General features: G+C 52.2%; 1 protein-coding gene across 4 annotated transcripts in view; it reads right to left on the reverse strand.

Moving 5' to 3' along the window:
- The window catches only part of LOC135249659 (BTB/POZ domain-containing protein 7-like), a 73,901-nt gene that overhangs the window by 6,490 nt on the left and 40,710 nt on the right, over positions 1-26,701 (reverse strand). For all 4 annotated transcript variants that reach the window (XM_064325187.1, XM_064325202.1, XM_064325195.1 and 1 more), the window contains 6 exons: positions 24,607-25,737; positions 9,026-9,234; positions 4,351-4,426; positions 2,461-2,621; positions 560-703; positions 24-213 (listed from right to left, as the gene is read on the reverse strand). In XM_064325187.1, coding sequence (XP_064181257.1) covers positions 24-213; positions 560-703; positions 2,461-2,621; positions 4,351-4,426; positions 9,026-9,234; positions 24,607-25,737 — 1,911 coding nt within the window. The remainder of the gene's footprint in view (positions 1-23; positions 214-559; positions 704-2,460; positions 2,622-4,350; positions 4,427-9,025; positions 9,235-24,606; positions 25,738-26,701) is intronic.

The following is a 26,701-nucleotide window of genomic DNA, read 5'->3' on the forward strand; positions in this document are numbered from 1 at the left end:
CTCGACGGGCTCTGGCGTCTTACCTGGTATCTCATTGGCCACCACAGACGGGGGGACGGCCTGGCTGCCGCTGATTTGCTGGTGGTTGATCATGTGACAGCACTGCGGAACAGCGTTGTTGACCATGTAGAGGGTGTCGGGCACGTTGGACATGCGCACCATGCGCAGACGCACCAGGTCCGTCTGCTCCACCATCATCTCGTCCAGGACAGACTGACGGACAGAGCGCACGCACACGCACACAGACGCACACACACACAGACACACAGACACACAGACACACTCACAGTCAAACCTAAAGCACTGATATCATAGATATCACTTATCAGACTTTCAGAGCATGGAGAAAATGTAATATAAAAAAAGTGAAAAAAGTGTACTTATAGTCAGGGTAACATTAGACCAATCCTATCTGATTGTTTCCCTGTTTCTAATCAGTGGTGCTCCTGTTTCTATGCCAGTACTTTCAACCAGGGAGCTTCTGCGTATTATAAATGCACAGAGACAGTAACCCCTCCCCCTCTCCTGCTCGATCCGCATGATCTCCCTCTCACCCTACCTTGGCCTCCTCCACGTAGGGCGAGAAGAGGCGGGGCCGCACGTAGATGCCCGCGCTCTTCTGCCGCAGCCAGGCGTTGGCCTTGCCCCCCTCCGCCGTGGGCAGCATGTCCGAGGGAGGGGTGCTGATCAGGCCCCTCTTCATCTGCGGGGGGGGGACAAAGACAAAGGCCCCCGGGGGTCCCTCAGTCACGCAGCGGCGGGGGGGGGGGGACGTGAGCGGGTTCAAAACCGCGCGTTCCTCACGCTAACACGCTCGCGGGAAGCTGCCGTTACAGGCTAATTTCAGACTCGGGGGAGAGAAAAAAAAAGGCGACGCAGTCTTCAACTGGCAGCCCTGTGATAATTGCCACTCAATTTATTCCTGTGAATAGATAATTAATTGAGTGGATCCGAGAGGCCATGCAGTCTTTTCTTATTTCCAAATATGACGTGCAGAGGCGTATAAACAGGGATGAGTGATGGCGATGTGTATCAGCCTGGATAGAAACACAATACAGAGTCATCACCACGGCCCCACAGTCGTAAACCCGCTAAATTCCCAATAAATCCAGCAGCGGGACTTGAGGGGGCAAAGCAAACAGGCTCGTGGGGCATAAACAGCTTTATTAACGCAGTAAACATGTGAACTGTATGATAGCCAGGCCCAGAGCCTGAAACCCCAGCAGGGGCCATGATAAGGGGAGGGGGGGTAACAGAATTAGAACAGGGCAGATTTATGACTGCTAGGCTTTACCCTTCTTCATAATTAACATCCCTGAATCTGCGCGGACTTCTTAGGGGTGACCCGACAGCCCGGAGGTAAACCTTATCAGCGGCTCCCAGGATCCCTCAGCCAAACGGCCCTCCCGGAGTTAGCGTGTTAATCTCCCGCCGCTCAGCATTAAAGCGCAGCGAGACGCGGGGCGAAACGAAGCCGGCCCCCCTGCTAAAACAGTCCGCACGGCCGACGCTCGCCAGCGGAAGCGCGGAGCCGTCGAACGGCTTCACAATTCACGCCGCCCGTCAAATAATCGCCGTGTACGGCCGAGGGCGAGCGCCATCTTTAAAGGAAACGCACGGCGGGGGGATTGCGGTCCGAGGCTCTTTCCTGAGAAGCTCTGAGCCCGGAGGCAGCAGACTGGGTCTGGCGCAGGGAGGCAGCAGACTGGGTCTGGCGCAGGGAGGCAGGAAATGGCTTGTGACAGGGCGGGCCGCTTCTCTGGCCAGCGAGGCAGCGGAGCGGAATTGAATAAATTTGAACAAATTTGTAAGCGCCGCCTTCTGTTGTCCCCCCCAAGCCCCCCTCCACCCCCCCTCCCACTCTGTTCCGGCTGCGGCGGGGGTGGGGGGTGGGGGGTGGGGGAAGAGGCGGCAGGTGGGCCGGGGCCCCTGTGACAGGCGTGGCCGTGTTTCGGGTCATCTCCGCGCATCGCTACACCTGACCCCTCTCTCCGTTTACATCGCCCCCGACCGCCCCTGTGACCCGGCGCTACGGCAGAGACGCAGACCGCGGCGGCGGGCCGGCCGGCACGCGAGCGCGGGACCTGCCAATCTCTGCCGGGGCGTGACCTCGGGAAAAACACGCGAGGAGCGCGCGGCGGGGAAGGAGTTTCAGACCTGCCCCAGAACGGAGTGAGCCGAAAGGTAAAGCATATGTGGGTGGTTATGGTGCTTCCAGCCTGTCCCTCATTATACTCATCTTATGCAAAAACACCGCACGAAAACGTGGGCATTTCCCACAGTGTACACACACACACACACACACACACACAGAAAGCCATTTACGCTTTACGATCCTTTTTACTGAAGTGCTTATCAGCCATTACAGCCCGGTGCCGCGCGTTTTATTTATTAAGCGTCTCGGCGAAGAAGAGGAGCGGCTCCCTCAGCGCACGGGCGCGGCGCGCGGCGCGTACTCACCGCGTCGGAGAGCACCTCGCTGTGGGCCGGGAGGATGTGCTCGATGCGGACGCAGGGCAGCAGCGGGGACAGGATGTCCTTCAGCTCCTCCAGGTCCAGGTCCCTCCTCTTCACGCCGCGCTTGTTGACGCTGTGGGCCGTGCCGCTCAGCAGGTTGGGCTCTGCGGGGACGGGGGGGCGGGGCAGGGGCTCAGACCGAACGCTTAGACCGCGTGCTCGGTACGGACGCCAAGCTCACGGGTCAGAACCCATACCTACAGCACGCTCGTCAGCACCAAAACACTCTGACACAGAGCACATCACGCACTGCGGACCGGATATACACCGCAACCTTCACTCAGCACAGATACAGAACCTACACGGCAGTGCCACAGACTCAATATCAACAGGGCTGGGAACCACCAGGACCTCACGGTACTGGGGGCACGATGATGCAACACTACGGAGATTCATTTTGTTTTTGCAATAGCACTGTGATTCCTGCGATACATTGCTATTTTTCATTCATTAGTTCTCATTTGACCGCAGTACAAAAAAAAAGTTGAAATCATATTCCACCGGAGAAAAAATATGTCCAAACCCATTACACCCCATTAATTTCACTTAAAACTTTTACTTGTGTTAATGAACGCAACGAAGACATAGCAGCCTGTTAGAAAATAAAACAGTCAAGAACACAGGGGGTCCCTCTGCAGCTCGAATTAATTTCAATAAATAAGGTACAGTGCAATTAAATTAAGGGGAATGAACAGAAATAAGCGACGAAACTGTCAGCAGTTCAGCAGCTCTAGTGGAGTAGCGGTTGTAGACCATCTGCAGTTTCAGATGGCCCATGCGTAACATGCAACAACACTTGTTTTACATTGAATATCTCAGTTACATCAGCACTGAGCTAGCTAAGCAGCCTGGTGCTAATATATGCCATATTTATTCAGTTAAGCAAGTGTCATCACATAGGCGCTCAATTGAAACAAGACAGTTCATGCCACGATTTTGCTACAACATTATAGCTGCAGTTCTTAAGCAAATGGAGAAGATGGCTAGCCAGCCAGAATTTTAATACAAAGATACGTAGTTCTTCATCTCCAAATTGCACATTTAAATTATGTAAATAACATGCATTTTAATATGTGTAAACATTTTGAAACCATACGGACACTTGGCACCACTGTATCGATACTGCATCGCATAAGAGTAGTCTTGCAATGTTATGATATATCTATTTCCCAATCCTCCACCCACACTCGAAACACCCTCATAATCACCAACACCGAAAACCCATGAAACTTTTATGGACAAACACAATGCAGGGAAAATACCACTCCACACAAACAGAAGTCACGCAGCCACAGCATGCAGAACACATCACCAATCAGCAGTCAGAACTGTCCATGACACACAGACACACACACACAGATGGACAGAGACAGACAGACAGACAGACATTCACAGACACACACACAGAGACAGACAGACAGACAGACAGACAGACATTCACAGACACACACACACACACACAGACAGAGACAGACATACAGACATTCACAGACAGACATACCGACATTCACAGACGCAGACACACACACACACACGACTCATCAGACAGCACTTTAACATCCGTGGTGAATCCAGAACTCCAGAGTAACGAGCCTTGGATCTGCAGAAGCCATTGATTGAAGCCCACACTCTGAGAGCTGGCATGCGTATTCCGCGGGGACCCATTCCAGTCAGGTTGTACATTTCAGAGTAAAACGCTGCGGTACTTATATACACCAGAGGCTCATCATTACATTATGGGAGGCTGGGTGAATAAATCATCGGCTCTGAGTGGTTCTGCTCTTCCCGGGGAGCTGGGGGGGGGGAAGAGGTTGTTTGGACTGGATCTCTTACCTCGGTCTGCCATTCTCTTAATAAGCTGGTGCTCTCCCCACTTGACGACGTACTTGAGAATATCCTGCTCGCTGGCCTGTGAGAGAGAGAGGGGGCGGGAGATGATTACGACCGGAGCGAAAGAATCAGATGTTTCTGCGGCCTTCCGGAAGCAGGGGGGGGGAATACCGCGGCTCAGAGCGAAATGGGGATAAAGGAACTGATCGATAGGATAAATAAACGTCCTTCGCTTCTTGGCGGGCCGTGGGAGCGGGCCGACCGGCGGACGTCAGGCTCGATTAGGGCGCTTCGCCTCGCCGTCGTCGGGGGCGCCGGCGCTCGTCTTCGATCAGAGCGCGCTCAGGCGGGACCGCGCTCAAGCCTACGCTCGTGCCGCTGTGGCTCTCGCGCTCCTCTCATGTGAGGCCAGTGACGTGTCGCTCCGCACGTCTGCGCACAACAGCTTTACTAATAACACCAATTATGCACGGCTGCTTTACAGAACTAAAACAAAGAACTTAAAACAGACGTATAACTTCATAAAGATACCAAAAAATCAACCCTGAAAATACATAAAATCACCGTGTGTGCGTGTGTGTGTGTGCGTGCGTGTGCACGTGTGGAACAAATGTGATATAGGAAATTATTTTGCAGCGCGGTATCTATATTTTGCGAATCCCACGGAATGGAGTGGTTGAATCACTCCAGATTGGCAGAGGTAAGAGGCTGTCACAGAGGAGGTCTGTGATTCTGGACAGGCTCCCGATAGCAGACAGCCACTTGGCTGCTCAGGGCTCTCTTCCCCCCGCTCCTAAAAGAGATGATGCAATCCGACTCTTTAGTGACTTCGCAGATCCAGAGCAGAGAAACCGCATCGAACACCTACGTTTCGGCACAGAAACAACCTGCTGTTATTTCAGCCAGTGTGCAAACACTTTGCTTAGTCACTGTTGAAAGGATTAATCTTTCTGAACAGCTCAGACAGGCCCAACACCCAGCAGCTTCCGCTGGATGCCAATCTGTATTAAACTGCAGAGTAATTACAGAGATTACCACAGTTATCAGAGTAGCAACAAAATGCCCTGTCTTTACAGTAATAAATGGCGACATTTTTTCTGTGCACAAAATGACATTTAAACCCGGTGTAAATAATTGAAAAGGAAGGCAGCTGGGTGGCGCATCCTGTTAATACGCTGTTCTGGCTTCACGGCTCCATGGTCTGGTTTCAAATCTGGACCGTGCTAGTACCGAGCAGTCCCATGGGGCTTCAGCGTCGCCCAGGGATGGGAGGTCTTCAGTCGAGACCACGGGGTCTCCTCACGCACCAGCGACCACTGCTGGTCGATCAGACAGCAGCGAGTTCATCCGAGGTAACACCGCTTTCCTCGAACTCGCACCTGCGTGAGCCAGACTTGTGAACTGCGCTGTGATAAGACGCAGCAGCTGACATCACGAGCTTCGGAGGCGAGCACGTGCCTGTGTGCGTTTTCCCAAACTGTCAACCAAGGTTGTGATGCGCGTTACAGCACGAGCATGATTGCATTAACTGAGGAGGCAAGAAAAAAAATGGAGAAAAAGCATTTCAGATAAGACCTGAAGGTAACACTTAAGGTTTTGAAAGTATAATTAAAATCAGTGGTGGCTAAAAGAAAATGTGTCAAATTAACATTTAAATGTTAAGTGATTACTAAATTCTCACTGTTTAAATATAAATGCTTTAATAGTTTAAAAAAACGTGTAGTAGTAGAAATGTAATTTCTTAATGCAGATCAGTCCAACTCTCTTCTTGGAGATCTACCATCCTGTAGGTTTTCACTCCAACTCTAACAAAGCACACCTCAGTCAACAGCTAGAGATCTTGTTGAGCTCCTAATTAGTAGAATCAGGTTTGCAAAATTATGGTCGAAATTAATACCTACAGGACAATATAGCTAGATCTGCAGGAACAGGATTGGGCAGCCCTGTCTTAATGCAATGTCAATTTCACCAAGGTGTCCAAGGCAGTACACAGTAATAAATAAGCTATGAAATGAAACTGTCCAAACTGAACCATGGAAAAAGTATCATCATACGATTTAGCAGCGAGGCTGGCCAATGGCATGAGCACTGGATCACAATGTAGTTATTTTTGACACCGGCCTCTCTCGCTGGTGCCCTCAAACATCTGGCAAACAGTTTCAAAACACAAGGAGGCCGAACGCAAGTCCAAGTTGCTGGGGTATGGAAACTCAGGTCAGGGTGCCAGGGACACGAATCCAACCTCCTGTCGCACCCAAAATAAATACCTCAAAAACTCGAAGCAAACTGAAAACATGCAGCTTCAGTTAAAACACTTTGGTTTCAAAGCAAAGCGATGCACGCACAACTACTGTCAGATGTAGCCCAACTTCAGTACAAGATGTCATCTGCGGCTTCTCGTTTCCAATGCCTGGCCTTACTTATATAATTGGGTGCTTCTGCAGAAACGTAAATGCACAGAGAGAACATGACAAAACTGTATTTGTCAAAGTGGGTATTACACAATTACCATTACTGGGCCAGAATACAAAAAAGAAACCATCAACCCGAGGAGGAGGAAGTTGCGCTGTGATTCAGTGGTTCCATTAATGCTAAATTCTGTGTTATTCAAGCAGAAAATTGCAATGAAAAGCAGAAAAATAAATCCCTTGTGATTCTCGAATGAAGACTCCCCGTTTGGCCAAAGTCATTATTAACTGTTGAATTATTACCGAGGCAACATGCGTGAAGGTTCTTGGTTTGCAACACATTCCTCTCTGCATCGTGAATCGCAGAACTTGGACATGGACAACAGCCAATCCTAACCCTAGCTGTAACCCTAACCCTAACCTTAGCTGTAACACTAACCATAACCCTAACCCTAAACCTAGCTGTGACCCTAACCCAAACCTAACCCTAGCTGTAATCCTAACCCTAACACATGCTGTAACCCTAACCTTAACCCTAACCCTAGCTGTAACTCTAACCCTAAACCTAACCCTAGCTGTAACCCTAACCCTAACCTTAGCTGTAACACTAACCATAACCCTAACCCTAAACCTAGCTGTGACCCTAACCCAAACCTAACCCTAGCTGTAATCCTAACCCTAACACATGCTGTAACCCTAACCTTAACCCTAACCCTAGCTGTAACTCTAACCCTAAACCTAACCCTAGCTGTAACTCTAACCCTAACCCTAACCCTAACCCTATCTGTAACCCTAACCCTATCTGTAACCCTAACCCTAACTATAACCCTAACCCTAGCTGTAACCCTAACCCTAACCGTAGCTGAAACCCTAACCCTAATACCAACCCTAGCTGTAACCCTAACCCTAGCTGTAATCCTAACCCTAATACTAGCTGTAACCCTAACCCTAACCCTAGCTGTAATCCTAACCCTAACCCTAGCTATAACCCTAACCCTTACCCTAGCTGTAACGCTAACCCTAGCTGTAATCCTAACCCTAGTTGTAACCCTAACCCTAGCTATAACCCTAACCCTTACCCTAGCTGCAACCCTAACCCTAACCGCAACCCTAATCCCAACCCTAGCTGTAACCCTAACCCTAACGCTAGCTGTAAACCTAACCCTTACCCTAACCCTAACCCTAACCATAGCTGTAACCCTATTTTCCTTAAGAGTTGCATCCTTTAAATCTGTACTCAATGCCTAAAGAGCAGCCACAACTTTCACTGAATTCTGCCAGAAGCATAATTGTAGAGGATCAATGGACCACTTTCCATGGCGGACTACCATAGCGGGATATTCTAAAGCCAATAGTCACAGGCTGCCACTGAGTCTGACCCCAGTACACAGGGACCATTTAATTAAGGATGACGTGAAATCCATAAAGAGATACATATTTAGATGAACTACACAGAGTATAACCAGCTGTCTATCAGCAATTTAGATACTGAGTACTGTTATACTGTCCAAATATCTTTTCGACTCAGTAACGTATCACTCATTTGCTAGCTTCCCAACAGTTTGCTTACACTGCTTCTCCAGCTTTCATAACTTGGTAAGGAGATGATACTACCCATACAGCGCACACCTGCCTTTTCCCGGTGTTTTCTGCTATGACTTTCACACTTCTTGTTGCACTGGTACTGGTTCTATAAGCCTTACTATCCTTCTCTGCAAGAATTTCAGTGTATCTTCAGACTGAAGATTATTTTGCACCTAGACTGATTCACCTTCTTGTGCACTGGTATGGTTCAAAACCATTTTCATGCGTCAGGCAATATTTCAACTGAAGATTCAGTTTCATAGCCACTGAAAGTCTGCCTTGGCTTTGGATTTCAATTTTGAAGCTAGAGCAAATATTACTGTGAACTAGGCACGAATCATAATTGAAAGAGTTATACACTTGGAAATGAAGTTAGATGCAACTGAAATAAAAATGTAATTGAAATGAAGTTAAATGAAACTGAAATGAAGTTAGATGCAACTGAAATAAAGTTTTAATTGTAATTGAAATGAAGTTAAATGAAACTGAAATGAAGTTAGATGCAACTGAAATAAAGTTTTAATTGTAATTGAAATGAAGTTAAATGAAACTGAAATTAAGTTAGATGCAACTGAAATAAAGTTTTAATTGTAACTGAAAATGTAATTGAAATGAAGGTAAATGTAATTGAAAATGTAATTGGCCTTGCTTTGGGATGGAGGTGCCAGCGGAGCCTGGAGTCTCACCTGCAGGTAGTCGGACTGGATGGCGGTGAGCAGGTGCTCCTTGCTCAGCTCGTACAGGACGTCCGAGGTCACGATGTGGCTGAACTCCTCGCACAGGAAGTGGAGGGCCTGCCGGTGGACCCACTTGGAGCCGTAGGGCTGCGAGCTCCATTTCAGGATGGTGATGACCGAGTCCAGCGAGATGCTCTCCACCACGATGTCCTCGCAACCTGGAGGGACGGGCCAGAAAAGGAGGCAGCGTTGAGCTCTGTGAACTCCATACTATGCGGCCTGACCAGCCGGCGCGTACCCCGGCCTCTCTGGAGCTCAGCTCGGCAACATCTGAGAGGAAAAGCAGGGGTTATTAATGCCTCATTCCTGCGGGCGCTTATGGGAGTTCATCTTAATCTGTCCGTGCGTTTATTTTTCAGTGTGACCGCGGGGGGCTAAGCTGGCTGAGCAGCACAGAGGGCCTCCCAAGCCACGGCCTTCATGCCCGCAAACAAAACACACCACTTTACTTATTATCGCCTGCGATGCTATAAGCGCCCAGCGGGGGACCAAACACAGTCAGTGTGTGCTGTCAGAAGACAGAATGCCTCCGTGAGAACTTTCTGATCGATAAAATAAACCTCCCATTTAACAGGGTTCCCTTTTAATAAGTCAGTAACACTTGTCAAAAGAAGTGAGAGGATTAAGTAGCAAGTTAATTAACCACATGGCTCCGTGTCATTTCATGACATGTGTGTGTTCTTTCTAAATTCCCCCAAAAAAACTCAATTAAACCTGAAGCGCTTCATTACTCTGTCGCACACTCCAACCCTGCCCCCCCCCGCTCCCTCCCTCTGAAGTGACCTTGGCAACCTGTCTCCAGGAGCAATTCTAACAGGGGCACTTCACTTTTATGGGAAAAATGGCTGGATGTCTCCAGAACATTCCGGAGACCCCTTGCCTACTCCAGTGACCTTGTCCCCGCCTCCTCGTTTCCAGGTGAGCGCCCGGCCCCTCCTCCTCCGCACACTCACAGTGGCATCAATCTAATGAAGAAGCCTGAAAACGGCCATCTCCAGGTGACCCGCGACCTGGTTGCCAGGGCAGAGCCTCATTACCCGACAGCCCTCGTCCTCCAGCGAAAGAACAAGCGCCGCTCTCGGGCCCAGCGTGTTTGCCGCGGCAGAGGAGATCAATCTTACCCACAGAGAAACTGGAACCCCGCTCGCTGGGGACGGTAATGACAGCGTGGCGAGGCTGGCGGCCTTTTCGCGAGGCTCTAACTGCACTTCGACACGTTCGTCTCCGCGCTCAGCAATACGCTTGCAGAAAATTAAATGCTCTGCACAAAAGCACGCTCTCAATAGACAAAGACAGTGAGGCGGCTCCTAAATTCAGCAGCGGTGGGAGGACTCTTCATTGTTCTCTCTGAGCGGCCTATTTAGCGCACATTATTACTGAGCTCTATACCCGTATCTCAAGGGCAGGACTACGCTGTAGATATGAGAGCTTCAGTCAGCCCATAGCAGTACATGCAAATGTAAGTTTCCATTGAACAGTCCTTAATGTACGCTAAGTGGTAGCTCCATGCAAATGGCCTAAATGCAAGCTGAATGATAGCACTATGCAAATAGTCCAGCATGTAAGCCAAGACGTAGCTCCATGCAAATGGTGCTGAAGGCGAGCCAAAATGTAACTCTGTGCAAATGGCCTCGCATGCAAGCTGAAAGCTATCTCCATGCAAACGGCCCCGTGCGCGAGCTAAAAGCTATCTCCATGCAAACGGTCCTGTACGCAAGGCTAAAAGCTATCTCCATGCAAACTGTAAAGTCCCATGCAAGCGGCTAAAAGCTATCTCCATGCAAACGTCCTGTAGCGAGTAAGCTATCTCCATGCAAGCGTAAAAGCTATCTCCATGCAAGCCCGTGTAAAAGCTATCTCCATGCAAACGGGCCCGTGCGCGAGCTAAAAGCTATCTCCATGCAAACGGTCCGACGGCTAAAGTTCCCTGCAAGCCCGGGGAGCTAAAGCTATCTCCATGCAAACGCCTTGAGTGCCAAGTCTGACAAAGCTATCTCCATGCAAACAGTCCCGAGTGCAAGCTAAAAGCTAGCTCTGTGCCGTTAGAGCCGCTCCAGCGCAGGGGCGCTCGAACGCTCCGCGGCCGACCGCTGAGCAGCCGGAGTAACGATGGATGACCTTCAGCAGAAAGCGCTGTCCCAGATGCCAATCACACGCAGAGCTGCTCGCGAGCCTGCCGCCGCCACACGCCTGCAGTCTGGGCAGAGGCCTAGGACTTCTGTTTCAGGAGCGGCCCCCCTCCCCTCCCGCTCACCCCCCTCTTAGAAAAAATAAATAAATAAATAAGAACCTGGGAGCAGAGCAGAGCAGAGCAGCGAGCGTTCCCCACGTCCCCGCAGAAACGCCTTTGAAAGCCGCGCACGCGTCGACCCCCGCCCCCCTGCTCTACCCCTGCATCCGAACGCAGGACGCATGGGAAGGGGAGATAGGAATACACGGGCCGACGCCGGGCAGAAATGCATTAATCTGAAGATAATTAAATGTCACAGTGGGCACTGACAAATTACACACCTAATTATGCACCCCGCTCTGGAAGAGCTGTGCTGTGGAGAAGAGCCCTGGAATGGCAGTTTGAGCTCCAGGATACACCCTCCAAATCCCAAAATACACCCCCCGCCCTTTCTACCATACCTCTATCTGTCCCCCTGTGTTCCCCCCTTCCTCTGCCTAGGCTGGAACAGCCTGTACCTCCTGTAGCACAGTGTCCCGCTGCTGTGTTCTTGTTCCTGAGCACCCGCTTTCCTGCCATTTGAAGGCAGCAGGCGGCAGCCGCTGTGGGTTAAGGGTCACACAGCGACGGTCGGGCGGGGGGGGAGAGGGGGGGGAAGAAGTTTAACAGAAAAACTGCATTTATATTTACCGCTGGTCTACGCTTTCGCTTTCGAAACAGAGCGCTGCAGGATGACATACGAGGGTCCCTTCGGCGATCTCGGTGGCGGCCGGAGGAGCGAGCTGCGCGCCGGAGGTTTGCAGGCTCCGGGTCATAAACGCGGGAGGCCGCGAGCGTGCGCTCCCCGGAGGACAGGGGAGATTTAAGAGCGGGCAGGAATGAAAGGCGCAGACGCGGCAGCCCCGTCTCCCAGCCCCAGACGTACCGCGACCGCTATTTAAATGTCACGCCTGCTTAAGGCGGAGCCGCCTCTCAAAGGCCTTGCGGCGCCCACCCCCCCCTGCCCCCCCCCCCGCGCCGAGCCGATCCGAGCCTGACTGGACCGGAACAGGCCTCCCAGGGACCCCCAGCCCTCGCGTTTCATCTGGGCTCCCTGGGTAATCCCGTCTGCGCGCCTTTGAAAACACGCTCTGCTCTACTTCTGTATGTTTTCTTTCCCCTCCCCCCATCCCCCTTTGAAAGGTGTTCTTTCCCTCCTCCCCAGTTACTTTCAAGTCTTTTTTTTTTGGTTGATCAAAGTTAAGCAAATATACCTCACAGTGCCTCAAACGCATGACAGAAATCCATGTCTTTAAAGAAGGGTGGGGAAAAAAAGCCGTTAGCGTGAGAGCTAATAAACGGAAAGGAGGAAACGGTCGTTTTCCCACTTTATCTCCCGCAAACAGGCCGGTGAACCGAACGGGTTGCACGCGTCTCCGCGCAGGGGCAGTTTGAAAGAAGCCCTCCTGTCACAGGGTTAGCTCAATACCAATGGCACATGAAAGCTCGGGGATCTGCTTCCTGTTAGCTAATTAGCATTCACAGTAAGGGAAGGCAGTCTCTTTGAGCATTGTATTTTATTAGTGTGATAAGAATCAGAGCCGAATTTAAACCGGTGTGGTCCCCCCCGCCCCCATCTGGAGACTGTCTATATTAATTGCAGACTATCTGACATTTGAGACATGCAGCAATAAGCGCTTATTTTAGACCACGATAACGCCACACTGCAGAGCCGAAGACGAACGGCTCCTTTTGTTTTATGGCTCCTTTGGTCACCGCTATTTATAGTCTTTGCTGCATTTATTTTCCCTGAAATACCCAGCAGACCCTGCTGCGGACTACAACTCCAGTCGACGCTCGGGGAGCCATTTTCACCATGCGGCGCTGGAAGTCTCTTTGAAACCAAGTGGGATGGCATAAAAAGTAAATCAGGAAAACGAGCCATTTCGGGCGGCAGTAAGTGTGGTCTGTTTCCAAGTCAACAGATAACCAGCTCTGAGAGCACCGAGGGTCCAGCTCTCACACTGGCTCCCGGGCGCACGGCACTGAGATGGCACCCTCAGCCTACGGGGGTGAAATTTCACCCCGTTAACCACTGGAGCCTCCACTACTTAACTGGCATGAAAAGCAAAACACATTACACAACCCCAGGATGCCACGACACCACCGACCAATTTATGAGGGCTCCTTCCAGACCCCGAAGCACCAAAACTATCACTGAACTCTACTAATTGAATAAAGGTGAAGATAAAATGGGAAGGAAAAAACAAAACCGTTAGTCTCACCAAAAAAAGAAAGCCTTCGGGGCCACCGGATGCGCGGCTGAGCGTGATTTAAATCACATTCTTCATTTTTCACTCCAAAGACTTCGCCGAGATCAGAGATCTCACCAAGCGAATAATTAATTCCATTCTTATTTATTTTGCTCTTTTTCTTCTCCCAGACTATTCAATTTGCCCACTTCCAGCGAGCGTTCCTCCTTAAATGTTCTGCAGCGAGAGCGATGCTTGGCCACGCCCCCTCTCAGGAGAGCGGAGCAGTAGTCACGCTGCCCACGCAGAACGTGATATCAGTGCAGTGGGCTGCGTGAGAAAGGTGTGCGTGGGGGTGCCGTGGAAACCGACTACCCTTAAAGCAGATGAAAAGCACCGCCATCTTAGGAGATTTCACATGCCAGCATTAAACACAAGGGCTGCCAGTTAATCATCTAATCGCTAAAGGACGGGAGAGGCGGGAGATTTTGGGCGCACCGATTTTGGGTGCTCTGTTCTTCCTGCACGATTACTTATTAAAGCTGGGTGATTTTGGGCGCACCGATTTTGGGTGCTCTGCTCTCCCAGCACAATTAATCATAAAAAATGAATAAGGCTTTTAATAATGGCTGCGGTGGGAGTTCCTCTGGTTGGGCCACAGTTGGCCAGTTAGCTGGCGATGATGGGGGCATCACGGGGGCCTTGTCCCACTTGCACCGGCCTCATGGTCACCGGACAGTCCCAGCACGCACCCCCGTCATCTATATCCAGTCTTATTCGAACTTCAGCCCTTTAGCATCCACTTCAGACAACACATGAGGAACGACCAGCTGAAAGCAAAAATGTGAATGGCTGGAGGAGAGTGAGTTGTGTGTCAGAGGTTTATATTCTATTCTGTAATAAATGAGGGATGCAAAGCATCATGGTTAAACTGTGCGTAATATATGCAGTGGAGTACAATCAAAACGGCTCAGCACAAATGAACATCAACATGGGCTATGATGTATATATTTTATGTCAGAGTTGGTATTAGTTGGTGTCGTAGCCGATTTAAAAAGCCATCAAAGATGATGGGTTAACTACGCAGTTATCAAAAAGCCTGGCTCAAGGCCAACACTATGAAATGGCATAATTTATAAACTTCTCATTCTGACTACAGGATTGTTGTTATTAATTACTATTATTACAGATTCATTATGACAAATGAAAAATGATGTATTTGCAATGATAATTGCCATATGAATCATCTTTTTCCCAAGATGATCAAGACACACAATAATAGGCAAACTAGCAACACAAATCACCCTTCAGCTAGTGACATCCCAGTGAATTTAAAGAGGCTTCTTCTGTTTGTCCTCCAGCCTGAGTGGAGGAGTGGGTGAAACTTGTTCACTTTTCGGTCACCGACCGCCAACCATCTGGTTGAATCACGGGAGATCTGCCTCTTGCACAGGACCTGAACGGGACCCCGCCCAAATACGTTTTTATTCCAGAACATTCTAAACACCGAGCCGAAATGGGCTCAATGGCCCGTTCTTACGCTCTTATGAGAAAGTGCGGGCTCAGGTGGCATTATGGGATGGTGCGTAAATGTGTGCTGTTTGGCTTTCACACAGCAGAGCAGAGCGTGGAGAAATATAAGCACCTGCAATATGACTGTAAACAAGGCCATAACACGTACACAGACAATGCAATACGGTAAAGGATATTAATGTCTAATGAATCTGAATGAATCTGAAAAGGCAGGCACTAGTAAGACGGCAGGGAACCACCAGTTTGAATGTTCAGATCTTTTAAATATTACTTCTGAAGCAAAATGAGCGCCAGAGATACTGTTAATACTAGACAGGTTAACAAAGGTCATGGGCGATGAAGCGCGTCACTAAACCAGTCGCTGTACCTTGCTAGAGCTATTCCTGGTTGTGCTGGTATTGCTTTACGGCTATCTGATACAGGCAAGTCTGCTGTTTATTGCATTAGGTCAGCCAGTCTCATTATCCCCCCAATACAGCTGATGAGAGCTGCATGCGCAAGATGGGTCCATGCAGCACAGCCAACTGACCCCGCGTCTCAGGTCAGGGTAGAGCTTTCACGGGGATCTTTTCATGCATTTTCATTGGATGCAGCTCGTTACTCTGCCCACAGGGTAAGAGAGGAAAGGTGTGTGTGGGGTTATTTCAGGGGCTTAGTTTCTGGAAGCAAAAACCCCATTCAACTTTTTACCTTGACATGCTAATGCGAAGCGCTGTCGGAGAAATTTTCCAACCTTGGAAGGGCGTGAAACTCTCCCGGGTGAATCATCACCTCAGAAAATTAGCATTGAAAAAATTTCGGCTCACCAAAAAAAGGAATGGGCAAAAAACTGTGCACATTACAATTTTAGAAGATACATAAAACCACCCATCCCAAAGAGCACTGCATTAGGAGTCATCCAATCACAGAGCTCAATCTGCGGTAGGTCATCCATTTCGTCTGAGCATAATTAGGGGGTCTACGGTTAGTCCAGTCATCAGTTGTTCTAAATCATTTTTTTAGTTCTGGGAGCCCTTCAAAATAACCCCACCGAAGTTTCAACTCTGTAGGCTCAGGCTCACACCATCGCCATAACAGCAGGTGCTGAGGCTCATGGGTACTAGAGCATTTGAAAAACCAAACTAACAAAAAACGAGATTTCCCTTAAAGGAAGTTGGAATACTCCTAACCGAGGGCCATAACCTCAATCTATTATAACGTTTTGTAAATCGGAAAACTCCCAGGATTCACTGTTGTGTAATATTGTGGTTATTGCTTAGATTAAAAAGTACGATCTGGAGAATTTGCACTGGAAAAAACTCTTCCAGAACCCTAAGCCCCGTCTAGGTTTCCACTCTATGCCTCCTCCCACGGTGACGGAAGCAGGCACAGCAGTGACTCCGATTGGTCCGTTATCGGGGGAGACCAGATTAGCGAGACGGGGTAGATATGTAGGTCAAATAGCCTGCGCTTTCGGAACGGCATATGGGCCGACCCGAGACAATCGGATTCCGCTTGCGCTCGGCAGCCAGAAAGGCCCTTCTGTTTGGGCTCCTCACCATCGCGTCCCGCACAGATTGCAGGTTCGCCGATGATGAAGTGCGGCTATTTCCCCTTTCCCTCTCACTTAGCGAGCTGGGCCCGGGCCAGTGCATGTCCGGCCCGGACAGAGCCCCCTTCCTGCATCTAAATCTCTCTCTCTCTCTCTCTCTCTCTGGTCTGCTCTGCACGGGCTGCTCTAGAAGTAATTAAGCTTCCCTCCGCTGTCCTCCTTGAGACAAAGCACAGATTATACAGCACTGACTGTTTTTTTTTTAGCTTTTTTTTTAGTCAAAGGCAAACTACCTGTTTGGGCCGATAAAACAGCCTGCTGAGCACAAATAATCGCCATGGAGACGGCCTGCGTTCTCTGGAATTCCTGCGATTTCTCCAGCCTCAGCGTCACTAGATCAGTCCCCCCCCCAGGGGGTTGGAACCGATACCCCATCAAAGAAAGGTAGGGGGGGGGGCGGGGCCGTCGTCCAGGAAGCAGAGAGCCCGGCTCTGGGCCTTCCAGAGCGCGCACAGCTCAGCGTGTACCTGGAAGTCTTTCCTGTCGGCAGAGCGGGGTCCAGAACAGAACGGCGTGAGCGCTGCCACGTGAGGAGGAGTGTGGGCACACACGTGTATGGGTGCGCGTGCGTCCGTCTGTGTGTGGGATGTGGTGCGGTTTTGACTGTACTTAAGACCGCAAAACTACACATTAACCTGTCAAGCTCAGACAGAGATTTAGAAATCCTGCCTAAATGAGTTCCGCTCCGTGATTCCCGGTCAAAGTCTGTCACAATGAACCCCATAAACCCACCGTGAGGCGAGAGCGAAGTCTGTCACAATGAACCCCATAAACCCACCGTGAGGCGAGAGCAAAGTCTGTCACAATGAACCCCATAAACCCACCGTGAGGCGAGAGCAAAGTCTGTCACAATGAGCCCCATAAACCCACCGTGAGGCGAGAGCGAAGTCTGGAGGAAATAAAAAGAGCAGGCGGGAGGATCGAAACGCTCGCTGCCTCCATGCCGAGGTCACCCAGGCTGGCAGCGGCAAGGTCACTGCATGTAAAACGCAAGCTGCACGGTCTTAATTTTACACTCGAGCACACATGCTCTCTGTGATGCGTGGATGGGAAGGGGAGGCTGTCGGTGTGAAGGTCAGGACTCACTGCTACCTGCCCTGAGCCAGCACAGCCCTCAGATTAAATACCCCAGCACAGCCCTCTGATTAAATACCCCAGCACAGCCCTCTGATTAAATACCCCAGCACAGCCCTCAGATTAAATACCCCAGCACAACCCTCAGATTAAATACCCCAGCACAACCCTCAGATTAAATACCCCAGCACAGGCCACAGATTAAATACCCCAGCACAACCCTCAGATTAAATACCCCAGCACAGCCCTCTGATTAAATACCCCAGCACAGCCCTCTGATTAAATACCCCAGCACAACCCTCAGATTAAATACCCCAGCACAGCCCTCTGATTAAATACCCCAGCACAGCCCTCAGATTAAATACCCCAGCACAGCCCTCTGATTAAATACCCCAGCACAGCCCTCTGATTAAATACCCCAGCACAGCCCTCAGATTAAATACCCCAGCACAGCCCTCAGATTAAATACCCCAGCACAGCCCTCAGATTAAATACCCCAGCACAGCCCTCTGATTAAATACCCCAGCACAGGCCTCTAATTAAATACCCCAGCACAGCCCTCTGATTAAATACCCCAGCACAGCCCTCTGATTAAATACCCCAGCACAGGCCTCTGATTAAATACCCCAGCACAGCCCTCTAATTAAATACCCCAGCATAGCCCTCTAATTAAATACCCCAGCACAGCCCTCAGATTAAATACCCCAGCACAGCCCTCAGATTAAATACCCCAGCACAACCCTCAGATTAAATACCCCAGCACAGCCCTCAGATTAAATACCCCAGCACAGGCCACAGATTAAATACCCCAGCACAACCCTCAGATTAAATACCCCAGCACAGCCCTCAGATTAAATACCCCAGCACAGGCCACAGATTAAATACCCCAGCACAACCCTCAGATTAAATACCCCAGCACAGCCCTCTGATTAAATACCCCAGCACAGCCCTCTGATTAAATACCCCAGCACAACCCTCAGATTAAATACCCCAGCACAGCCCTCTGATTAAATACCCCAGCACAACCCTCAGATTAAATACCCCAGCACAGCCCTCAGATTAAAACCCCAGCACAGGCCACAGATTAAATACCCCAGCACAGCCCTCTGATTAAATACCCCAGCACAGCCCTCAGATTAAATACCCCAGCACAGGCCACAGATTAAATACCCCAGCACAGCCCTCTGATTAAATACCCCAGCACAGCCCTCTGATTAAAACCCCAGCACAGGCCACAGATTAAATACCCCAGCACAGCCCTCTGATTAAATACCCCAGCACAGCCCTCAGATTAAATACCCCAGCACAGCCCTCTAATTAAATACCCCAGCACAGCCCTCTGATTAAATACCCCAGCACAGCCCTCTGATTAAATACCCCAGCACAGCCCTCTGATTAAATACCCCAGCACAGCCCTCAGATTAAATACCCCAGCACAGCCCTCAGATTAAATACCCCAGCACAGCCCTCTGATTAAATACCCCAGCACAGCCCTCTAATTAAATACCCCAGCACAGCCCTCTGATTAAATACCCCAGCACAGCCCTCTGATTAAATACCCCAGCACAGGCCTCTGATTAAATACCCCAGCACAGCCCTCTAATTAAATACCCCAGCATAGCCCTCTAATTAAATACCCCAACACAGGCCTCTGATTAAATACCCCAGCACAGCCCTCTAATTAAATACCCCAGCACAGCCCTCTGATTAAATACCCCAGCACAGCCCTCTAATTAAATACCCCAGCACAGCCCTCTGATTAAATACCCCAGCACAGCCCTCTGATTAAATACCCCAGCACAGCCCTCTGATTAAATACCCCAGCACAGCCCTCTGATTAAATACCCCAGCACAACCCTCTGATTAATAAATACCTTCTGATTAAATACCCCAGCTCTGAGCTGGGCACAGGGAGTGATGAGAGAGGAGGGGGGGAACAAGAAAATGAATGAGAGGGAGATGGAGGGGCAGCAGGAACGGAGGAGAGTCACGCAACTTTAAGGGCGGAGAGAGAGGGCCAGGGAAGGAAAGAGAGAGAGAGAGAAAGAGAGAGGGAGAAGTGATGGGAGGGGAGGTGGCTGAGAATGACAGATGGAGAGAAAACAAGGACGCGCAGTCACTAAAAGGTCACACAGTTATCACAGATAAGAGATGCAAGGGAACTCTCTATGCTGATAGGTCCCTGTCGGGGAATGGCGCACAGCGGTGGGGGCGGTGCCAGCTTAATGATCCACGCTGCCCGCCTGCCCGAGACGCCGCCCCCCCCCCCCCCAAGCCGCACAGCAATGCTACCGCAACAGAGGCACGGTCCCCCTGATTCTAATCTCTGCGGATGTGGGGGTGGGCGCAGAGGCAAGGACTCATTCTTCTTCCCCGACATGGTTAAAAATGCATGAAAACCAAAGCGAGAGAGAGAGAGAGAGAGAAAGCACAGCTGATTAAGAGTGTGGCAGACGCTCGACGCAATCCCTCCGTCAGACTGAAAAAAAAAATCACCCGCTTCTTTGCCTCCATCTGCGCCATGCCAGACTCTTGGATGGTGATTCCCTGGCTTATAGAATTCAACCAGGGGATCAGTGTAAGAAAAGGGGGGAGAGACAGGGAGGGAGAGAGGGAGGCAGAGCAGGATAGAGGGGGAAGGGAGGAGAGAGAAGGGGGAGAGAGAGATAGAGGTAGAGATAGAGACCCCCCCAGGGGGCTTACCCCACATAAATAAAAAAGAAAAAACGCGGGCGCATTAAAAAGTCATCTGAAATGTGAAACCTTCTGAGGGGAACCTGTCTGCTGCTGTCGTCTGGATAAGCCCCCCTCCCCCCTCCCGCCTCCCCCCTGCCCGCTCCCCCTCCCCCGTGATCCCTCCCCCTCCCCCTCCCCCAGGCAGCGTGCTGTGAAATGTATTTTTAAAGGCGCTGAAGACGGCGAAGCTGCACGCGTAGCCCTCCGCGGCGCTGTGACAGGCGCGTGCTAGCCGCCGCCGCTCCTCCTCTGCCGCGCACGTGAACGGCTCGCACGCTCTGAAGGGTGTCAGTGTGAATTAGCCTAGCGCGGGCGACGCCGCGGCGCTCCGATAGACGCGTGCTAGCCGCCGCCGCTCCTCCTCTGCCGCGCACGTGAACAGCTCACACGCTCTAAAGGGTGTCAGTGTGAATTAGCCTAGCGCGGGCGACGCCGCGGCGCTCCGATAGACGCGTGCTAGCCGCCGCCGCTCCTCCTCTGCCGCGCACGTGAACGGCTCGCACGCTCTGAAGGGTGTCAGTGTGAATTAGCCTAGCGCGGGCGGCGCCGCGGCGCTCCGATAGACGCGTGCTAGCCGCCGCCGCTCCTCCTCTGCCGCGCATGTGAACGGCTCGCATGCTCTGAAGGGTGTCAGTGTGAATTAGCCTAGCGCGGGCGACGCCGCGGCGCTAAGCTCAGGGGGGACCTTCTCACTCCCGCCACTCTTCCCCGTCCGTCTGCGCCTGTGTCTTTAGGTTTTTAAGCGTCTTTTATCTCCTCAGACTCCCCTCGCTTGCGTTTGTGGCCGCACCGACCTGACTGGCGGGGGCCGGGAGGCCGAGAAGCCCCGCCCCCAGCGGCACGCCGACTCCCCTGCGCGGGATCGGTTTCAGTCGGGGGGGGGGGGAGGGGACAGAACCGTAAAAAGGCGGCGCTGCCTGGAGCTGATAGCCTATCCGCCCGGCGGCTGCGCTCGCGGTGCCGGGCGACCTTTATTTACCACGGGGTCGTTCCCGCCGCTCAGACGGGCGCCCGCCTTTGGAGCCACGCTGACATTTGGGAGTCGGCTAATAAATACATGGAATAATAAAAGCCCGACAGGCCGAGTGAATTTCGGCTCGGCGGCCCTGTGTATCAATAAGTCTGTCACGCCGGGACATTAATACTCCCTGCCCATCTACCTGTTAGCGGGCGAGCTGTGTCGCGCATGCTAACTAGCCTGCGCGACGTAGTTAGCCGCAGAGCCTCCGCTTCAGCGGGGTCGCCCTGCTCAGCGTTTTCTGCACCAAAATCACAATCACTGCGCATTTGTGACTGAGGGACGCGTGGGGAAAGTGACTAACAAACAGTCACCAATTCCAGCTGACTCCTGAGAGAGGAACGAGAAAGGGAGCGCGAACGCTAGCTAATGACAATAGCGCTAACGATGTCGTCAACGGCGACGAGCCTAAAAACGGCATTATTAATAACAATAATGTGCGGAGCAGGAGCGCTGCCTGGCTGTCGGGAGGTCGTGGCGAGACAGAGACTGTCCGAATGATCTACGACGGCCAGCCCCGCCGCAGCGTCTCCCCATCTTTAAGGGCAAGTACCGGAGACGGCGGTATTAATAGCGGCCGGCGTCGCGATGACAGCGCCGCGCGGACACTCGCCGTCACCTGAGGCGAAGCGCTCGCAGAGGAGCCGTCCCGCCGCGGAGAGGGGCGGGGCGGGGCGGGGCAGACGTCCAGCGGCCTCATCTGCGATGCATTAGAACGTGAAGACCGAGCTCTCTGAGGACGGCCGTCGGCCCTCTGCCCCCCGCCCCCCCGCAAACGGGCCGCCGTGGCGGGGCGAGGAGAACGCCGCGCCGCTCCAGAACCTCGCTGACGCCGCTAAGGCCCGCTCGGGGGCCGACCAGATCGATTTTCAGGATGAAGCGGCCGAGGCCATTACTCCACCCGGAGAGAAACGACGGCTCTGAGAGGAGATGGCTTTCCCTTTCCCTGCTGCGGTGGGGGAGGGGGGGGAGGGGGGCGTTCCAGGTTACCCGTACTCCAGCTGCAGATCGATTACAGAACTGGCTGTGACGGGGGGGGGGGGGGGGGGGGGACTTATTCTCACTTTGGATGCTCTTCCCTCGGGGACGAGGTACCAACTGCAGCCCCTCGCCCAGCACGTTCACTGCCTCGCACCCGCAGTCCACTTCGTCTCCTCGGAAACGGAACAGGTTGGGAATTGTTCAGCCTTTAATTTAAATGTAAACCACAGGCTGACGACTAGAAGAACAGGTGGGGGATGGGGAGTAAACCACGGCATTAAAGCTGCGTGTCTGTCGGCAGGGCCCCTACAACAGAGCGCAAACACTAGGGAGAACGCAGAGGGAAGGGGAGAGGGGGGAAGGCTGCAGTACAGCCAGATCCCACGCAGTATATGTGTACCGCTTCATGGAGGCTAAGAGGAGCCCGACTCAGTCCCGAGCCTGGCTGATCAGCTTGGACAGTCCAGTGAAGCTCAACTCATAACTGAAAGCAGACCCAGAGAGCAGAGGGAGGGGGGGGAGAGAGAGAGAGAGAGAGAGCGAGATAGAGAATGAGAAAGGAAGCCCAAGAGAAAAAGGAACAGGCAGACAGGCAGCATCCCAGTCTGGTCTGGAATCTCCTGACTGTTCCCCCGTCCATTAGACACAGGGCTCAGCTACCCGCCCGCCTAACATCCATCTCCGCTCAGGAAACGCCACCGCCATCACAGGAGAGAGAGCCCCCTGAGATGAGACGGAGTCTTCCACGCTCCAAATGAATCATCATTCACCGCGTGGATTTCCAAACCAGACGGATTACACCCCGGCTGGACCCACACATCTGAAGGTTAAAAAAAACAAAAAAAAACAAAACCTTCTCTTGTGGAAGAGCGCAGTGAATTTAACGATCCCCCGTCGGTTATGTAATCCCGGGCACGGCTCAAACCCCCCGAAGCCACGTTTCCGCCCGCATCCGAGCCCCTTAACAACGGGCCGCTTCCTCAGCGCCGACCGCTCTGCGTTTTCGCACGCAGCGCGAGCAGGAAGCATCAAAGCCAGCTGCGCGCACAATGGACAAAGGCAAGACTAATGTCCCTGAATTCAGGGCGCCCGCCCCCGAAGCGAAATTTTCCAGATGAGAGCGGCGATCAAAGACAGCGCCTCACAATGGGAAAGGGCCAGCGGAACCACGGCCTGCAGTAGCATCCAGGGATGGGCGAAGAAGGAGGAGTATAATAATTCCCTAGTAGAATTATCACCCCATAACACAAATGTGTCATAGCCTCACCTTCGCCACAAGCAGAGAAACCCGAGAGAATAGTCCAATAACTACATAACAAGCACTGCATCAAGGCTTCAGGAAACTGAAAAGAAAATGAAAGCCAGCAGGAAAAACTGAGCGCGAGCAAAGGCGTTGGATAGCACTGGACCGCAACACAAAACACAATAATCTGTTCTCTATCTGGTGTGTGCATCAGCCCAGGACTGCGATTCGCTCTACGCAGCCCAGTCAGAAAAACAGAGGGACGAGTGAAATCATCCCTATTAGTATTCCACTTAATGTTCCAGCCACCGCGCTCTCAGCAGATAATCAGCCAGCGTCTCCGCTCCTTTTTAATAAAACCGTTTCACGCGGCTTTACTGGACCAGATGAATGAGCACGCTGAAGGAGACAAATGCGTGTGAAAATAAATGACTTCAAACAAACGGCTCCTTTCTTTAAGGAGAAGCGACGATTTGCTGGAGCCCGTCGTCGGAATATCAATATTCACCAGGGCGCGGCGCTTTTCTCTGTGCGCCGCGGAACATTCTGTGCGTTTGTGTTTCTGTGCCATTGTGTTTCATCCCCCCCCCCCCCACGCCCCCCCCGTCCCCGTCCCCGGTGAATAATTGCCGAAGCCGTCCCGCGGTAAGAAGCAGGGGAGACGGGGCGGCGCGGAGGCAATCGCCTCGGACGTGCCCACCGGGGCGAAACATCCCCCCAAAATTGGGAGCCGTAAATTCCTGCCCTCGCTTATCGAGAGGCGAAGGGGAGGCGAGTAAGCAAAATGGTGAAGGTGAGGGGGGGGAAGGAAAGAAAGACAGAAAAAAGAATCAAAGGAATGAGGAGGGAGAGAGGACAGGGCCGCAGAGCCGTGTTTGGGCCAGTCAGAGCGCATGTAGCGGGTCAGAGCGGGGCGTGACGGGCGTGGCTGGCGGTAAAGGGGCGGGGCGTACCTTGTGCCAGCATGTTGAACTCCAGGAAGAGGGCGATGTGGTAGAGCTCCATGGCCTCCTCGGCGCGGGTCATGCTGCTCTTCCCGGCCACCAGGGCCTGCACCTCGCTCAGGCTGCCCACCGAGGGGCTGCAGGGCAGCACGTAGGACAGGTCCACCGCGTCCGTGTACATGCAGTGCAGGATCACCCGCGCGTACTTCTTGGGGATGATGGACTCGTCCAGGATGATGCGGGTGGGCGTCTGGAGCGTGCGGTCCGTGATCTCCTCGCCCGTCCGGATGCGCCGCTGCAGGAGGTTCCGGAAGAAGGGCGAGCGGGCCGAGAGCACGGCCTTGTGGGCCCGCAGCTCCTCCTCCGGGCAGCCCTGCCCCCCGGCGACGCCGCAGCCGGCCCCGCCCCCGGCCCCGCCCCCGCCGCCGGCCCCGAAGGCCTCCACCAGCTCGGAGTCGGAGGAGAAGCTGAGCAGGGAGTCGTAGTAGCACATGTAGTCGAAGAGGCCGCGCATGTCCACGTCCAGCGAGTTGGGCGTGCCAAACTCCTCGCTCAGCTGCACCAGGATGTCCACGTTCTGGAAGCGCGAGTCCTCCACGCCGAACTCGCCCGTGTACAGGTAGTGCAGCAGCGCCGAGAACATGGGCATGTCGATGCCCGCCGTGTTGATGTCCATCAGGACCTCGGCGCCGTACTCGGGCGAGGACGACAGCAGCGTCTTGAAGAAGGGGCAGCGGGCGGCCAGGATGGCGCGGTGCACGGGGAAGCAGGTGTCCTGGAAGATCAGGTCCACGTCCGTGCAGTACTTGTACTGGTAGAGGGCGGCCAGGTCGCGCTGCAGGCTGGGCGCCTCGGGCCGCGCCAGGCTGGCCTGGAAGTTGAGCTCCTTGAGGGCGGCGGTGCCCTCGTACTCCTCCACCAGCGCGTTGGCGTCCCGCACGTCCCAGCCCGACAGCAGCTCCCGCATCTGCTTGGCGTGGTCGGCCGAGCGGCTGGACTTGCGCCGCTTGATGAACTTCCTCTTGAGCGTGGCCAGGCCCGAGCTCTTCTTCTTCTTGTCCTGGGGCTTGTCGTGGCCGTGCTCCAGGCTGTAGAGCTTGGGCTCGCAGCCGTAGCCCTGCTGGGAGTACGACGACGTCCCTGCGGGGAAGCAGACGCAAGGTTAGCGCGGCGCGGCGACTCGACGCCTAGCCCACAGCCTGAAGAGCCAGGTCACGGTGGTTCATTCTGTGGCACTTCAAATTCACAGGACACAAAAGCCTCTTAGAAAAAGGCCTTCCTTTCTTATTGAAAATCAGTGTCCTGATAATATTTATTTAAGATCGCTCCCCACAAGAGGAGAGCAAGCACCACGACGGTGGAATCCAAATTACCTTGAAATTAAAACCCTATCATCAAACACCCTGGGCTGGGTACAGAAATATGCTCCTTCAGCATTTAGGAATGCGCATTGGATTCCAGCAAATGTCAATTAAAGAGTCTAATCAAAAATTGTTCAGCTGCTCCGCCACTCTCAATTAACGGGACTGTCAATTTGAAGAACATACGATTAGCAGAAAAGCTGGGAAAAAAAAAAAAAAACGGATTTTTACGTGACAAGATTTGCAAATTTAGAAAGGCAAACATTTGGAGGAATCAAACGTAATCCCGTTCTGCAAACGGGAGACTTTAAATGACACACTTGTGGGACTCGCGGTGGGATTACAGCCAGTGCAAACAGCTTCTTAGCGGGCCCGAGCAGGAAGCGGCTCTTTCGGTGGAAAGATCACTCGGGCGTGAGGCGCACGTCACTCAGCGCATTCCACCCTCTCATCAGAGGGGAAAAGCAATCTAATCGGTTTAATTAGGAAACTATTATCCTTAAGAAATGACAAAATGGCAGCGTATAAACTGGGCTTTAAGAAGTGCACAAAACAGCCGTTTTGCCGCGACTACTCCTGCATTTTTAAATCACGCTCAGTCTTGGTTTAGCCCTGAAAGGAGTGAAGTCGTTTCACAAATTTTGATAGACAAGAAGTGGCGGTAACTTTTCAAGCCGTGAAAAGTTTGCCCGCGACTTTCACCGGCTGGTGCCTGGAACCTGAGCTCTTCAGACCCATCTCAG

Source organism: Anguilla rostrata, chromosome 1, assembly GCF_018555375.3.
Source record: "Anguilla rostrata isolate EN2019 chromosome 1, ASM1855537v3, whole genome shotgun sequence".
Classification (NCBI taxonomy): domain Eukaryota; kingdom Metazoa; phylum Chordata; class Actinopteri; order Anguilliformes; family Anguillidae; genus Anguilla; species Anguilla rostrata.